Source organism: Choloepus didactylus, chromosome 14, assembly GCF_015220235.1.
Source record: "Choloepus didactylus isolate mChoDid1 chromosome 14, mChoDid1.pri, whole genome shotgun sequence".
Lineage (NCBI taxonomy): Eukaryota > Metazoa > Chordata > Mammalia > Pilosa > Megalonychidae > Choloepus > Choloepus didactylus.
In genome coordinates this window covers 22,453,603-22,470,410 of record NC_051320.1, presented here as the reverse complement: position 1 = coordinate 22,470,410, position 16,808 = coordinate 22,453,603, and the positions used below count along the sequence as shown (strand labels likewise).

At 41.1% G+C, this 16,808-nt stretch overlaps 1 protein-coding gene across 1 annotated transcript in view; it reads right to left on the bottom strand.

Moving 5' to 3' along the window:
- Positions 1-16,808, bottom strand: part of TRIM55 (tripartite motif containing 55) — a 47,307-nt gene that overhangs the window by 22,820 nt on the left and 7,679 nt on the right. Inside the window, exons 3-7 of the mRNA XM_037803429.1 lie at positions 14,798-14,963; positions 12,876-12,971; positions 1,611-1,844; positions 1,245-1,267; positions 1,027-1,151 (exon numbers count right to left, since the gene is read on the bottom strand). Coding sequence (XP_037659357.1) covers positions 1,027-1,151; positions 1,245-1,267; positions 1,611-1,844; positions 12,876-12,971; positions 14,798-14,963 — 644 coding nt within the window. The remainder of the gene's footprint in view (positions 1-1,026; positions 1,152-1,244; positions 1,268-1,610; positions 1,845-12,875; positions 12,972-14,797; positions 14,964-16,808) is intronic.

The following is a 16,808-nucleotide window of genomic DNA, read 5'->3' as shown; positions in this document are numbered from 1 at the left end:
CCTCCCCAGTACTATGTGTAGTCTGCACCATTACTACATACCATCCACCTTACCCACCATAGTTAGTTCACATTTTTACCATAGTCTATCACATCCACAGGCTCCCAGGGGGCTAAAAGGATTGTCACCTATTTATTTCTGTAGAACTAAACTGAAATGCAATTCTCTTTTTTTATTTCAGAAAACATACAAAACCCTCGTTTCATTTTAATTTCTTACCTCCTTTGTTCGGGGAATACTAACTTGTGCCACAATTAACGCCAGGTCTCCTTTCCTAGCCCACTGATATTAATTAACCTCCGATAGTAATAAGCAATTAAAAAAATCCATCCTAAAGATTTACTTCCAAAATTAAGTCTGTGGACACTGGTACAGCCTCATGGCACTGTTAGTGGCCTGGCGAAGGGGTCTCGTCACCAAGATTGGGCTAGGATGAATCAAGGTGATCAAAGCTGTGGTCAGCAACAAAGTTATTTTCTTCTTTTCAGTTACTTTGGCAGGATAAGTTTCCAGGAATGGGATTTCTGGGCTAAAGGGTAGGGATGCATTTATATCTCATGGAGTAGCTCTGATCACATTGACCCAGCTTTATTTCCAGATTGTGATTTATTCTATGACTCGTTACTATTCTCGCCCTGTAAAGTTTGATTAAGTGGATGTACTATCATATCTAGCTCAGTTGTCATCTATGCTTTATTTTTATCTCATCCTTAATCTTGCACCTGATCACATTTTACATTGTAGTGGCTAACATTTTGTGTATAGTTGAAGTTGCAATATCATCATCACCAACAATTAAGTATTTACTCAGAGTCAAATGCTCAATATGACTGTGATATGCAAAGCTAAATAAACACTGTCAACCAGTTATATGATTCTACAATGGGCTAGAGCTTCACTTTGGATTAGTAAAGTTGCTGACATCCATTCTGGCAGTGATTCTGAACTCCCCCCTTCCTCCCACTGAATCCCCCGCAGCTTTCACACACCTGCAATTTTGGCCATATGGTCAAAAGAATAACAAACCTCTATAAAAATCAATTTCTCGTATTATTTTTTCTTCTCTATTGAGGTTGACTGTGAAGTGGTTCATATTTTCATAGCCATGTTCTATTTTCTCCATCTGAAATGCCTTTGATGCTTCAGAAATTCTGCAATAAAGACAAGGTGTCACTGTTTAATGTTTGATAGCCTTGGGTGAAAAGGAAAAACATACATTTTTCCAAAAAATGAAAATGACTTACTTTTGTAAGAGGGTTTTTGCATTCTGTGAAAAAAAAAAGATAAGACTATTAAATTCTTTATCTTTTTATCAAGATGGTATTTCCTTTGCTGACTCTCAGAATCTCATAGCTTAATTTCCAAAAGCTATAAATGACTGCTTTTTAATATCAGGACCCTCACATTTATGCAATGTTATTCTTTAAATATGTTAAGTTATTTTAACCACATGAAGATATAAACAGATAGTGGGCTTATACAGCAAATGAGATGGACATAAAATAATGAAATTCCCTTGAAGGAGATGTTTTCTATCAATTTTTAATAGCAACTAATTCTCCAACAACTCACATTTTTTTTGTTTCTTCTGGTGCCAAAAAGAAAGTTACCTGCAGAAACACTGCCATTTCTGGTTCATCCATGAACTGGATTCCTGATTCAACCAATTTCGATACGTTCTCCAAATGATTAGAATATTTTTTGATCAGTGCACGGACATGTTCCAATTTCTCCTCTTGTGTTCGGGTAATGACTTGCGTCATTTCATTCTTCCTTTCCTCTAGGATGCCATACAGGTAATCAAACTTCTCACAAAGCTCCTGTTTCTGTTTTCTGCAGCAATCCTATTAGTTGGGTTAGCTAATGTTAGAAAGTATTTGAAAGCAGTCTATTCAGAGAAATTACTTAAACATTTTGAGAGATGAGAAAATTTATTAATGGTCAATATTTTGTTCTTTTCCCTTAAGCTGTCCCTTTAGGTATAGATACCCATGTTGATGCCTTGAAAATCCCCTTTATCAATGTAATATTCAGGCAATTTAAAATTCAATCACATCAGATAAATGGATCAATGATTTCAAGCTTCTGTTCTTTATAAATGGAGAATTTCATAGAAATTAGGGCACATTTTGTTTTGTTATATTTTGCTTTGGAGTATGCATGTAAGGAAAAAGCTATGGTACTTCCTGATTTGTATCTCCAGTCTCTTTCTGCTCCACCTACATCACTACTCTCCCCTCATGAGGATTCTGTAGCTTCCCAGTGCTCTCTGCATCTGGGATTCTTCCCTCCAAGCCACCTCACACGCAGCACCCAGATTCATTTTTAAGTACAATTCTAATCATTTTTTTTCTGTTATGACTCCCTGTTGCCCAAAGAATCACATTCAGATCTCAAAACTGGCTTTTAAGACCCTCAATGATTGGATTCCACCTTTCCTGTATAATATTCTACTATTCTTCACATACTTGGTGTTCCAGAAAAATGAAACTGCTCACTTTCTTTGCTCATGCTTTCCCCTATGCCTAGAATGTTTTTTTTCTCCTGAATGCACAGTTGCAATCTCTAAGCAATCTTAAAGACATTGTTTAAATAATACTTCTTCCATAAAACTTTCTTTGATCTCTACAGTTGAATGTCATCTTTCCATCCTCTTAAATCCCATAAAAGAGTTACCACTTATGGTATATACCTATACCCGCTAGGTCCTGTATTTATCCGATACTGGCTGAGACAGGGAAATATTGTCTCCTGGAGAGAAGGGCTGTATTAGAAACCAGGCTTGTGCATGTGCAGTGTGTGGCTGAAGCATCCCTAGTACCATCCAGCTCACTTTATTCTGAGTCCATGTTTTCATCACAATTTGCTTTCCAATTGCAGTATTCATTGATCTTTTGATTTTTCAAGCTCCGGTAAGCTTGGTGTGTATGTGTATGCCAATCTTTTGTATCTGATCATCTCTGGGTCTAGGCCCTTACAGTCAAGGGAAGCTCCTGAGTGATGGTGATGCAACCTAGTTCTCTTGCCCTGCAGTGGCTATGTGGAAATCCAGCCAATGTATCTCAGACATCTCTGACCTCTGTGTGACCCTTATCACGTGCTCTTTCATTTCAGTAAACATTGGCCTGTTTTATATCATGTATTGCTTTCTTCCTTTACATGAGTTTCTTAAATATCTAAATTATATTATCCTTAAGGGTAGAATCTGGTTTGGATTTATTTGCCTAGGACATATACCACCTTGCATATAGTAGTTATTCAGTAAATATCTGTTGAATGGATTTTTAAAAAATTGTTTCATGTTTCCCCAATTTTCCTGTTATTCTCAGAGTAAGGATAAGAAGAATGACCTAAACCAAATTGTTGATTATGAAGATACTCTACCAATGTGTGAAAAATACATATCTCGTACCACTGCTTCCCTTGAAATACAGTCGATTCTCATCACAGGTTCTTAACAAATTATAATGCATGAAGGACATCCAATGGTTCAAACCATTTTAACAGTAAATACCTGTTACCATTGTCATTGTCTATCCTTTCATTCATTTAACAGACAATTCTTAAGCATTTAATTTGTGTCAAGCACTATGTAAGACTCTGGAAATCCAAAAGGAATTAAACATAATTTTGTTCTCAAGAAGCTTAGAGTTCACTAGATGAGAAAGACTAGGCCAATAATGTAATACAATATAGTAGGCTGGATCATGGACATATGTTAGAGATTTATGCCAGGTTTTATAGAAGCACAGAGATGGAGCCTTAATCCAGCCCTTTGTGTGGATGGGGGACATATGAGGAGAGCATTCAGTGTTGTTGTCAGCAAAAGCTTCTTAAAGGAAATGATGCCTGAGTTTGGCCTTAAAGGATGAGTAGGAGTAGAGAAGGTGAGAGAAGAGAGAAGAAATGTGTGAAGTGTAGGCAGCTGTCAGAGTAATGCAAGGACCCAAGCCGAATGTCATCACAGTGGAAATTGCTGGGTTGACAAATTTCCATCCACTTCCAGCCCTTTAGCCTGAGATTTGGACTATTACAAAAAGCCCTGAGAGCTGAAGCCTGTTAGTTACTTCCCAATCAAACTTTCTTTCACTGTGTTACCTTCTGTTCTAAGCTTATAGGAACCATGTACCCACTGCATTCCTAAAATATGCCTCTATGATGTTTAGAAAGTTCTTCTGATTACTGTAAACATACAATGTGTTTCCAGCTGATTTTTCAATTAAGATGTGATGCTGGTAGAATGCCTTGGTTTCATAAAATGCTTCCTTATGATTTAATATGTATGGGAACATTCAAGTTTATGAGAGCAATATTATTTATGAGGAGACTGTTATGAAGTCATGTCTCATGGTTAATATATTCTCTTAAGTCAAGTAAAGATTGGACCATTTATTTTGGACATATGAATTTTATTTAATAGTTTAAATGGACTCACTAGTTCCATTCTTAATATTATTTTCAATTCCAAATATTATTTTATTTCTATTCAGGTTAATAAATGATTTTAACTATATTGAATTTAAATAAAATTACTCTCATTTTAATAGCAACCATCATTTGCTTATACTTTACAGTTTCGGAACTGCTGCCTTATGCAGGGTATCTGCTTTTTTATTATTATTATGTAAGTACACACATTATAAAGCACTTAGGATAGTACCTGGCACAGAGAAGGTGTTATTTCGGTATCTTTTAAATTTAGATCCAATTTTCTATAATTTGAATTATTCAGTTGTGGAACTTTGAAGCTGAATGGGATCTTAGAAGTAATTTGCTCCAAACCAGTCATTTCACTCATGTGGAAAGTGAAACGCAGCAGAATTAAGTCACTTTCTCAAGACCATGATGTCAGTTAGTGGTGATGCCTGACCTAGAGCCTAGACCTTCAAACTCCTAGATCTCTGCTGCTCCTGCCACACCTCACTGTGCCCATATTTCAAAACAACTTGAAAAAAATTTTTATCTGAGCAGTTGTGAACTGAACAGATGCCTTTCAACAAATCTTCTATGCTGAACATAGGCTTTTAAAGGCAAGAAAGTTCAAGTTGTTTCAGAATTATATTCATTTGTTCATTCTTGCAACAAAATTCACTAAATGCTTACAATGTGTCATGCATTTTAAGATCAACAAACATGCTGTAATCTTCCAGCATTCAGGAGAATAGTAGAAGAATTACTGTATTTTCTGAGTTCTAACAGAAAAAAAATCCACTTTCTTCTCTTGCTTTATGTGTCTTCAATATAATTCTGTGCAAAATATGGTAAGACTTAGACAAATCTGTTTCTGAAATAGCAAAAATGCATGTTTCATAAGTGGAATTATGAAATTGGTACTTTATAAACTTTTAAAAATTAACTCAATATGCTCAGGTTAATCTAATGTCAGATTCAAATGTGAAATACTCCATGAAAATGAAATTCTCCAATTTTTTTTTCATTCTCTCTGAGATAGAAACAACACATAAGAGACTAATTTGAGTGCCTTTCAATTTTGGATACAAGACGTACAAAGTGCTGTGAGAGCCAGTGAACAACAAACACCTCAGTTTATCAATTCTCTCTCTAAGCTAACTGGGTAACAGGTATGTGCTATGAAAGAAAAAAATGCTCTCAGGGGCCACTACCTGCTGATAGTGGTTACTCTGAATCTCAGTACCTCCCGTCCTTTGTAAATGTGAACCTGAAACATCTTCACCTTGATTTTCTAGTAATTTGAAAAATGGCATATGAAAAAAGTGGACTTCTGCAATATCAAAATGTCTGGATCTAGCACACATTAAAGGGTGGTTGCTACCTGCAAAGGCATGAGAGCCACCAAGTTTCTCTCTTTTCCACAAAAACTTCCTCACCTCAAAGATTTCTCTTTGCTTTTAACATAATTTTTCATTTATCCAAGTAAAAAGGTATGTATATCTTTAAGCCCAATTCCAGGCTATGCATGTACACACACAAACACACACACAAACACACACACACCCCTCTGGGTAGTAACTGAATCAAGATATATATTTTGGGGGCTCTCAAGTTAATTTTTCCAAATGTTTTCATTTTCTTCTTTTTGAGGTCTGTGGTTCCTATGTTCTGTGTGTGCGTGCCTGCAGGCGTGGGTTTGGGCACACATGCGTTTGCATGAATGAGTTTAGCAATGAAATAACTTCCATCAGAAATACACTAGGGTTGGCTTCCAAGTATATTCTTATGCAAAGCCTCCAACAGCAACATGACCTTCCTCCTGGGTCTGCCAGGACAGTTATATTCATTGGTATCTTGGAAGAACCAAACTAAATCTGCCTGCAATACTTTAATGAAAATAAAATCCCTCCCATCTCTGGGGAAAACCTGATAAAAATCAACAGGGGTGATTTTATAAAGGGAGGTCTATTATGTTCATATTGAAAAGACAAAATATGATATGTGGGATATGTGTTGCCATCCATTGCCAACATATCTGGATGAAAAGAAAAAAAGCAAGTAGTCATTTGGATGATTCCTTTGAAGTAAGCCAGTAACCTTTAGTACTTATCTAAAAACAATTGTTTAGCTCTGTAATTTCAAAGAGCCTTCACTGACAGGCTCCAATTTTTGGCAACCTTTCTATTTTAGTGGCAATAAGATAAAATAATATATGCTGGTGCAAAGGGAAGCTTTTCATGGGGGAAAAAAAACAGCAATAGATAATCCAATATTAAAAGGATAGCCTGCCAAACAAAATGCCATCAAACCAGCCTTTTTAATGACTTGATTTACACTGGTTCACTTTCCCCCAGGCACTTATTACTTTAAATAATTCTCTTGTTATTCATTTGATTTACTGTCTAAGTCCTCTACTAGTAATATAAACACCCAGAGGGCAGAAACCTTCTGTGTTTATTTCACCACTATTTCCCCAGCATTATGTGTACACAATATAGCATGTAATGCACACCCAAAAAATATAAATTGAGTCACTGAACGAATGAATGAATGAAATACGACTTGTAGCTATGATATTCAGCCCTGCAACGAAAAGCTCCAATTTTATTCTGGTCCAAAGAAATAGGTATTTAAGAAGATACTTCAAGCCTCTGTTTCATTTAATACTCAAAAGAAGACTGCAAAGGATGTCCATGTAACCTTAGGGGAGCCACTGAGCCTCAATGGACAGTTTTAAAAATCTGTAAAATAAGGGATCATATGAGACGATAGTTAAGTTCCCTTCTGACGCTACAGTTCCAAGACGCTACACCTTCAGGTCAATGTGGAGGCATTTCAGACAGTGTTCAGGCTGTAAGAGGCCTCTCTCCTTTCCAGCCAGTTTCAGACTGGCCGTCTACAGTGCCAGGACCTAAATTATCTGCAATGTCAGCCTCAGTTTGAGTGTGCACCGTGGCTAAGACAGGAAAGACCTCAGACAATTGTGGCCATCACCTTTACCATGTAAGGAGCATGGCTCGGTGACTAAAATAGAGCTGAAGAGAAGCACTTGGCCCCTGACACTTGTCACTGAGCAGCTGCGGCTCTAACGGCCCCTTCATTGGGATGCTGCATTCCTCCAACAGTCAAGACACTTGTTTGGAGCTGCAACTCTCGGTCTGGACGTACCTGCTCTGGTTCATTTGAAATACAAAGTTCAAAATTCCCTTCAGTAAGTCACACAGGTTTTCTTTTTTCCCGGGGGGAAAAAAAAAAAGCAGAGAAGGAAGAACTACACTGGAAGGAAGAACGACATTAAACTAGGATACTTCTCCTGAGGAAAGCCCCGTTACAGGCACACAGGATCCCGGAGGGTGGGGGGGTGGGGGGCAGACGAGATGAGATCACAGGTCTGTGCGCCCACCCCTCTGGGGTCTTTGTGTGCACCAGAGTAGGGACCCCCCCTCAACACACACACACACAAATCGAGAACCATAGTCGCTCTGGGCACATGCAGCCCTCAGGAACACACCCTGGGCTTTGCGCAGTGCACCACCAGGCAACTCTGCTCCAGGGTCTCAGGACTCCAAAACTCAGGCTCTTTTCCACCACTCACTTCGTGTTAGAAGGCTAATTATATCATAATTTTGTGGGATTGCTAATGCTTACCCTTGGGGCAATCGACATTAGGGATTCCCTAGGCTAGTCCAGATCATTTAGAATCTCCACGAGTAAATCCTCAGGGTTGAAGACAAGTGGACTGTTCCTGACCTGAACCCTGGGGTTTGGCAAATGCCACAGGACCACCGCAAGCCAAGCAGCGGCTGTTGACTTCGGTCCTCTCTGCTGTGGGCAGTCAGCACGTTCCGGGAAGAGGCTCCGGCTCCCTTGGGAGCCAAGATTTCCAGTTACCACAAGGCCTCTTAGATAAGGAATAGAGCTAATATCCATTTCCATTCAGTTTCAATTTTTCCCTTGAAGAGAGTTGCTCAGCCCTGCTGTCAGAATTAACCAAGTCTGTGAGCGTCTTATTCTGACACCATTTAAAAGATGCTTCATATTCTCCAGTGGTTCAAAACTATCATTAGCACTTTCCATGCCTACTCTGAAGATAATATGAGGGGACATGTCGAGTCCCTGGTATGTGCCACTTACCTCAAATTAGTCATCACAACAATGCTATGAAGAAGGTATTATTATCCCCCACTTTACCATTGAGGACATAGAGGGACAGGGAGCTTAAGGTCATATGATTAAGTGGTAGAGTAAAATTCAAATTCTGAAATCTGTCCTTTTAGGTACATGTTATGTTGCCTTAAAAACACTGACTTAAAAAATCTAGCATGCTTATTAAAATGATTCTTATTAACTTATGTTCCTACTTCATATTTGTAACTATATGGACAGTGTTTCAGAGATGAGACAAAGGGGTTTGGGGTAAAATGATTGTTTTGAACACCCAATGGATTTGTCCTCATTGCAAAACCACTGGAGGATTTTACTAAAGTTGTCATTTTTCAGATATTGGAAATGTTCAACATCAAATAGTTATTATTCAACTTGTAGCAGTTTCCTCTAGACAATTGTTCATAGGAAAGAGGGTTATTTCTAGGTAGCCTGCCTGCCTGCCTTTGGGACAGTCAGTATTTATAGCCTGCCCTCTTGGGTATCCAATGACATAGGATAAGTGCTGTTTGTAAAGAGTTGCAGAGGAAAGGAGGTTATGTTTTCTAGGGATGAGAAAGGACTGTCAAGCATAGTTTTCTGGAAGCAGAGAGCTCCCGAGGCATGGACTTCTCCACTCCCACCAGCAGCCTTCCTACTCAGTCCCAGACTATCCCAGAGCCTGGAAAGGCAGGTTCAGCTCCAGCCCAGGCTGGGCCAGTCTAGAACAGCCTGGAAGGCCCTCCAGCAGAACAAACAACCCACAATCCAGAGCTCAGGGAATGCCCAGGCTGAGCTGCTTTCAACCATAAGGAACAGCAAGATTCACGTCTCCTTCATCCATCACCATCCCAAAAGCACAGACAGAAAATGCTATTCCCTGTTTAGACACAGCTCAGACTGCCCTATAATGCCTCTAGAGGCTGCCACCATCATAAACACCCACTACATTCATTATCTGTAAAAGCTAGCAAGCAGTCTACAGTGTGATTTACCCTAAGCTCAGCAAGTCTCCAGGTCAGCCCTATGAGACATGATTGCATAATTAGGGACAAAATTAGACATGTGCAAGGAATGGCACTGCCGCCAAAGGGCAGGTGTCAGGGCCCCAAGCGTGAGAGGTGAGGTAATTAGGAAAGGATGGTGCCCACCCCAGGGACTACTCTATTTCCCATCCCCGAAGGCTTTTTCGCCAATCAGAAAAGAGAACTCTTTAACAGCAGCTCCCACCCCCTGGTCAGAGCCAACAATGTCTTCTCAGAAAATGTCCCAGGCAGGTGGTGAGCAAAGCCAGAAAGGGAAACAGCCCTGGGCAGAAGAGGAGACACAGGAGCTCTGTGACCCTGATCTCGTTTCCCACCCAAGTGCCTGGCTTGCTCACAGTGTTCTGCCTTAGGCCGGAGGAGACCCTCACCAGGCTGATGAGAAGCTGAGCTTCGGGTGTTTGGCCCATTGATATGCCTTGGCTCCATGGCGGATCACTTCTGTGACTGCAGGTACCTGGTGTGGCCATTTGTGGCAGTGTCTCTGCCCTCAAATGGAAGACACTGCTGGAAGCAGGAATCATAAAATCTGGGAGCTATGTGGGGCTCTGAGCTAATCCCTACATCTCCAGATGAGCCACCTAAACAGAACAGAGCCTATCCAAGCCACATTCTTTCATCCCTTCCTTCTACTGATTATCAAAAATGTCATGCTCACTTTAGAAAAACATGTGATACAGGAATAGAGGAAGAAGGGATTGAAAATCACCTACAGTCCCACTAATTATTGCTCTTAACCTTTTGGGGTTTCTCCATTCTAGGTTTTCTACTATGAATCTATACTGAAGATATATATCAATATATGCACTCTATTCTCTTTTATATACTACTTTTTCTCATCCAACATGAGAAGCATTTCCCATGTCTTTAAAAGTTCTTTACAAACACATTTTTAAATAATTGCACTCCATTCCATACAATGGTGACACTATAAGTTACTTAACCATTCATTACTTTAGATCATGTTCAGTTTTTTGTTTGGAACAATTATTTGTTGATAAGCTCTGAATATAAAGCATTATCTGTGCCTTAGATTATTTCCTTAAGATAAAATCCCAGAGGTGAAACAAATGGGTCAAAGGGAATAGACACTTTTAAGACCCCTGGACTTGAACCCAGGTGTCTCCTTGAAGCCCTACAGGGTATGATTACACACCCTCCACTAGTAACTTATGAAAATCCTGATACAAGTCTGTCAGGCTCAATCAATGTTATTATCAGTAATAATAGGAATAACAATCTAGGAAATCCTTCCTGATTTTGGCTTTAAATATCTTCTGCTGAATTAAGTTCAAACTGCATCTTGTTCTCAGTAAAACAAAACAAAACACAACACAAAAAAACAGTTGCTTCCTGTTTGCTCCTCTGACCCACTTCCTTTAAGAAAACCTGTAGCATCTTCCTCGCCCTCCCAGTCTCCTCTGCTGCTTGTGCATCAGGGCCCAAAGTGGCCCAGTGGCTTCTCTTGGGTATGCATCTCCAGCTTCTCCCTCCCACACAGAAAGCACCCAATAGAGGTCTCTGATAAAGGCCTCGACCAGAGAGGCACAGAGATCATCTCACTCATCCACAAGCAACACACTCCTACTCATACACACAGGATTCCCCATGGAACAGCACTGAAGTGCTGACTTGTGGCTTAATGATTAAATTGTACTGGGCCTTTGCTGTAAATAAGTAAAGAGAAAAAGAATTTATATTGTTCATTTTGGAATCTCTTTGGGCTCTTCACCAGGGAAAACTCTCCCTCTATGCATGGAACCCAGAGTTGTCATGGATTTTTTCAGGAGCAGGAGTATGGAAAAGAATTAATGATGTGTAAATCTGAAAGGAAATGTTTATGGCTTGAAGCCATCATTGAGGAACTGGTCTTTAGCTTTTTTAATAGAATTTGCCTAATGATAAAATAATAAGACTAGCTAGCATTTATTGAGCACTTACTGCATGCTAGGCACTGTGCTAAGCATTTTGCATGTGTTTATTTAAATCCTCATGGGAACTCTATACAGTGGGTATCATAATAATCTTATTTTTACAGAGGAGAAAACTGAGGGATTGGAAAGAATGGACTAGCTGTATGTGTAGCAATATGCACAGATCTTAAAAACATAATGTTTGGTTAAAAAAAGTAAGAAACAGAATGAGAAATACAACACAGTAACATTTACAAAATTAAAATCATGCATATAAATAATACACATTTTATAAGACTACACCCAATCAGAACACCCAACATGTTAGAAATGTTATTTATGGGGAGAGAACAGGGGTAGACAACGGGATAAGAGGAAATAAACAGCTAACAAGAGGGGCCTTGTAGATGGCAATGAGGATGATCTGTCATGTGCTGAGCTGTGTGATACCTGAACCCCCTGCACCTGGGGCCCAACTTAAAAAAATAATAATAACCTCACAGCTTAGAGCAGGTGGGTATTAATACATTGCTCCAGGTTACAGAGCCAGACACTTGGGCTCAGATCCCAGAGGCCTGGCCCCTGCCCACTCTGCAGTGTGGCTATAACTAGTGTGCAGATCTTCAGTTCTTGAAAAGGCATCTGCTACATAGCTAAATCTCTTTAGGCTTCAGCATTTTGCCTTCAGCAATTACACTGTTTATATTTGACTTTTTTTAAAAAATGGATTCTTGCTATTTCTTACATAAGCTAAAGTGTGAGCTAAACAGCCAGCCATTCATCCATTCATTCAAGGAGTTTTTATTGAGTGCTTATTACATGCCAGGCCCTGGGTGGCAGAGGGCAAAGGGAGATGAGCCAACCTGAGCTCTGGCACCAGTGAACTCCCAGCTCCTGAGCTCTCCTTTAACAATAGGAAGGCAGGATGCCCCTTCCTGCTAGCCCTTTGCAGTGCCAGACACGCAGCTCAAATACATGTTCTAACCTGCAATGACCTTCTAAAGCATTTCTTAAGACTGTTTGTATTTCCACAAGGAAATTTTGATACAAGCACAGACAACACTCATTTTCATACTCGAAATTGATTTTTCTCGTAGCTAATCTTTCAAAGTGAGTTGAGCAGGAAAGACTAGCACATGTAATGTCAACCCTAGTTATGGTGGTAAAATCTGCCTGTTGACTCATTTGGAAACTTCTCTTTCTGTGCCAGGAGGTGAATATTGCAGACCTGTATCTGAAAGGAGGTCATTGAAAAGGAAGGAATGAAACAGTAGAGCAGGGATTTCTAGCGGGGTGTTGAGAAAGCCACAAGCCCCCAGGAGTTGCAGGCTTGGTTTAGAGTCCTTGGAGTCGCTTGACTTACCTCAATAGTTTTACAGGTGTCCTCTAGCTGGCTGATTGCTCCCTGGACTCGATCGTTGCTTCCCACAAGGACGGCAATGCCATCACTGAGTTCAGACTAACGAAGAGACAAGAGGGACACAGGGGTTAGGACTTTTCTAGTCACCACTGACTGTTGATTAGTCATGGTATTGCCCTCATTTATTCCTAAGCTAGGGTCCAGGCAACCCCTGAGGAGCCAGAAGGAGGCATCTGAGGCCTGTGACCCTCCTGATAGTGTATGTAAATTGTGTACCTATGTGTATAAATGAAGAGGTTTCATAGTTTTCATCAAATTCTCCAGGGAGAATGTGACTCTGCTAAAAGCTTTAGGACAGTGAATTATAGGCCATAAACAGAGAACAGCATATTCAAACTAAAGAAGTGCAATAACTATTTATAAATTGAATGGAGTCCAATGTGTAATTTCAGGGACCAAAAATGAATTAGTTGCCTAGGGTAGCTCAGGATCAGTTTTACTTGGGCAAATATATAGTAAATACCCCTTCATTTATTCAACATATAAATGTGTGTGTCTGTTCACCCTATAATGAACAGACACACACACACACATACACACGAGTAAGTCATTACAAACTTGAAACTGTAACATTCATCTGGTTCCGGGGGAGAAATTTCAACTTTGAAATTCCTTTCCTCCTTTGAACTGAACAGATTTCACTCTTCCTACTGACTGGTTTCCCAAGGTTGGCTTATGGAGCAACCATGAGCCCTTAATGGGAACAAGCTTGGTCCAACTCTACCCTTAATTTCTCTATGATGTTGGGCAAGATGAGTAATCAATTTTCTAATTTTCTCATATTTAAAGTGAGAAGATTGGACTAGATCAGTGGTTGTAAAATTTTTTAAGCTGTAGAACTCTTTCTTCAAACAGAAGCCAATACGGAATCCCAATAAGTAAAAGTGAAGCTGCTTAGGCTGAACAGGAGCTGGGGTGGGGATCCCTCCAGTCTGTCCTGTCTGTCCCCCCACAGCCCGAGTCACATCCATGAGGCTTCGGGACTCTGAGGGAAGTAGCCTGAAAACAGGTACCATTTCCCTTCTAACATGCTATGATTTGGGGGGGGGAAAGGGAGAATAAATCCTAAGAGAACTGAAAACTAAATAAATGTTATAAATATTATGATCTCTTGCTAAATCTTGTTCCTTTAGAGTAGTACTTACTGGTTATAACCAGTGTTGCCCTAGAGTTTGGCTTCCAACTCAGATGCTCACAGAAAAACTTACCAGATATGGAGTCTATGATTCTAAGTGAAAGAAGCTGAGATATGGGGCCCCTCAGATTCTCCGTGTCTAGCATCTAGCTTCTATGTACGCAGCCAACCCCCCTTATTTGCATCAAAGGGATAAATTCCTACCTGCTCCTGCATGGAACCAGATTGGCAATGTAGTGTGAGTGGGGCGAGGTAGAGCATGCTGTGTTTGGCCAGAATGTGGGGGCTGGGCTGGGCTGAGGCTGTGGGGTGCGAGCCACGCCCCGCCCTCAAGAAAAGCCTTGCAGCACGTGGCCTAGGTGACTCGAGGGGCAGCACAAGGCAAATGTTTTAAAGTTGTTCTTTAACTAAAAGTCATTCATTGTAACTCTCCTCCACTAGGAGCTGGGGAGAAAAGGACTTGAAGGACATTTCATTGGTGAATGAAAAAAGTTATCGGTTTCTTTTCTATAGTCTGACCCTCCAATAACGCTTGAGCTTGGGCCGACTGTCTTCAGCAACCTCCTGCCGGCGCAAAACTACTGACCCTTCCCCAAGGCTCCCCTTCCTGCGCATGCGCATCCCTTCCCTCTCCGGCCTTGCCCACCCACCCCCAGCCTATCGCAACATCCCTCCCCGCTCCCCTGCAACACGCCCAACCCACAACGCGGGCCCACAGTGTCTTGCTTACCTTCTGCCTCTGGAACACGTGAGTGAGGGGAGCCACCTGGCAATCCTTGTGCGCCCCAAAGACCTTGCACAGGGAGCAGGTGGGCACTTCGCAGTTCAGACAGTAGATGTTGATGCGCTCCTCCTCGTGCTCCTCGCACATGGGCTGGTCGGACTTCTTTTCTGGTCTGGGAGGAGGAAGGCAGATAAATGTCGGTCACCTCCCACGGGACAGGGTAGAGGGGGCAATCCGCGTGGCCAGGCCCGCCTTGCCTCTCTACCCCCAGCCGCCTAATTCCAGGAGCTTCCCCCCCCCCAAAGTCCGCTTCCCCGCTAGTGACCCGGTGGCCTGCTGGTAGATTTTTAACTAGCTCGGGGGACATGGAAACCCTGGCTGGTAGCATTTGCGAGGTCTGAGTATTCCCACCAAGGCCAATGGCAAGCCTAGGGAGGTTTTAACGAACCGGCTGGTGGATTTCCTGAAAATGGAACTCAGAGCCCTCACCAGTCGTTCGGAGCCAGCTCCAGCAACGTCTCCACCCACTCACAAGTTTTTCCAAGAGAGGCTTTCCCATTATAGGTAAAGAAAGGGAAGGTGCTGTTAAACTAACTTTAAAGATTGTACCAGCTCTCCAGAGGAGATGGATCCTATTCCTTCAGCAAACACCATTCGGACCAAATGGAGTGAGGACCGGGTGGTTTAGGGGGAGGTAAAATCTCTGAGTATTAAATCTAGGCACTGGTTGGAAGTAGCTGTGGGTAAGAGGGAAAATGTCAGCATGTGCTTTGTAAATTCCGTTGATTTCCTCCTGCCATTTGCAGGGAAAATTAAGTGCAAAAGCTTCCTGAGGACCTGGCAGTGGTTAAGGGTGCAGTGAATGTGCTCAGTAAATGTGAAAATTGTACTCAAACTTGGGCAATAAGAAAAATGCAAAATGCTCTTCTGGGAGAGAGTGGAGCCCTGGAAATGTGGCTCTCACAGATAATCCCCAGATCTCTGAATTCTTAACAAGTCAATACCAGCCAAAGATTTTTCAGAGTTGCGACAGGTTGATACAAAGCACTGCAATTATATGTGCTAGTAAGGACAGTGACCAAGCAATGAAGACGCTAAGCACATGCAGGAGGGGTGGCAACCGATTGCTAGTTAAGGATAACCTATTAGCAGTATAATGGCCCTGAGCAGTCCAGAAGTTTGCAACACATAGGAAACTCTCTGTCTGTTCTCTTTATGATCAGTGTAGCTTGGGAGTTTTGGACAGGAGCAAAATTAGGCCTAATTGTAGTGCTTTAGGACCCCTCTGCAGAGCACAGTGGGAGGTGTGGTTATAGACCACTCATATAAGAACCTAGAATTTTGATATATCTTATCTAAAGACTGAGGCTGGGATTGTGCTTCAGAAGTATTTGACAAATTCAAATCCAAATCTAAAAGCTTTTCACATATTCCCAAACACATTTTTTTAGTTGTTATCTAGATCCGTTTTTTGTTTGTTTGTTTTTTTAATAACTGCAGGTTATCAGTTACTATGGACTGTGAAATCAATTTAGGGAGTCACAACCAACACTTACAAAAACGTAAGTGGCTGCTGGATCAACTGTAAAACCTATTTCTTTCTGTGAGTTGTGAACAAGGAAAGTTTACTAAAACATTGATCTGGAAGTTTGGTATTATGCAGCTGCAGCCCCCAAACTCAGAGAAGGGCAGAGAGCTAAGTAGAAGTCAAGTACTTGAACTGGGCCAACTGTTGGGAGAAGCCCCAATCTGGTAAGGAAATTGTATAGACTTTCAACTTCAAGATTTCTGAATCTAATTTTTGCAAAAGGAATTTCTGCCTGGCCATGGAGCAATATGTTTTCTATGAAGTCTGTGATCTCCTGACTTGATTTCTGCCATATGTTTGGAATCCAGCTGAGAAAAGTAAACTCCCAAACTGAGAAAATTATCTGCCCCCCCCACCCCCACCCCGCCTCAGGTCTGTCTGTTCCCTCCACTTGAATATGAGCTCCACGAGGGCAGAGGCCATGGTCTG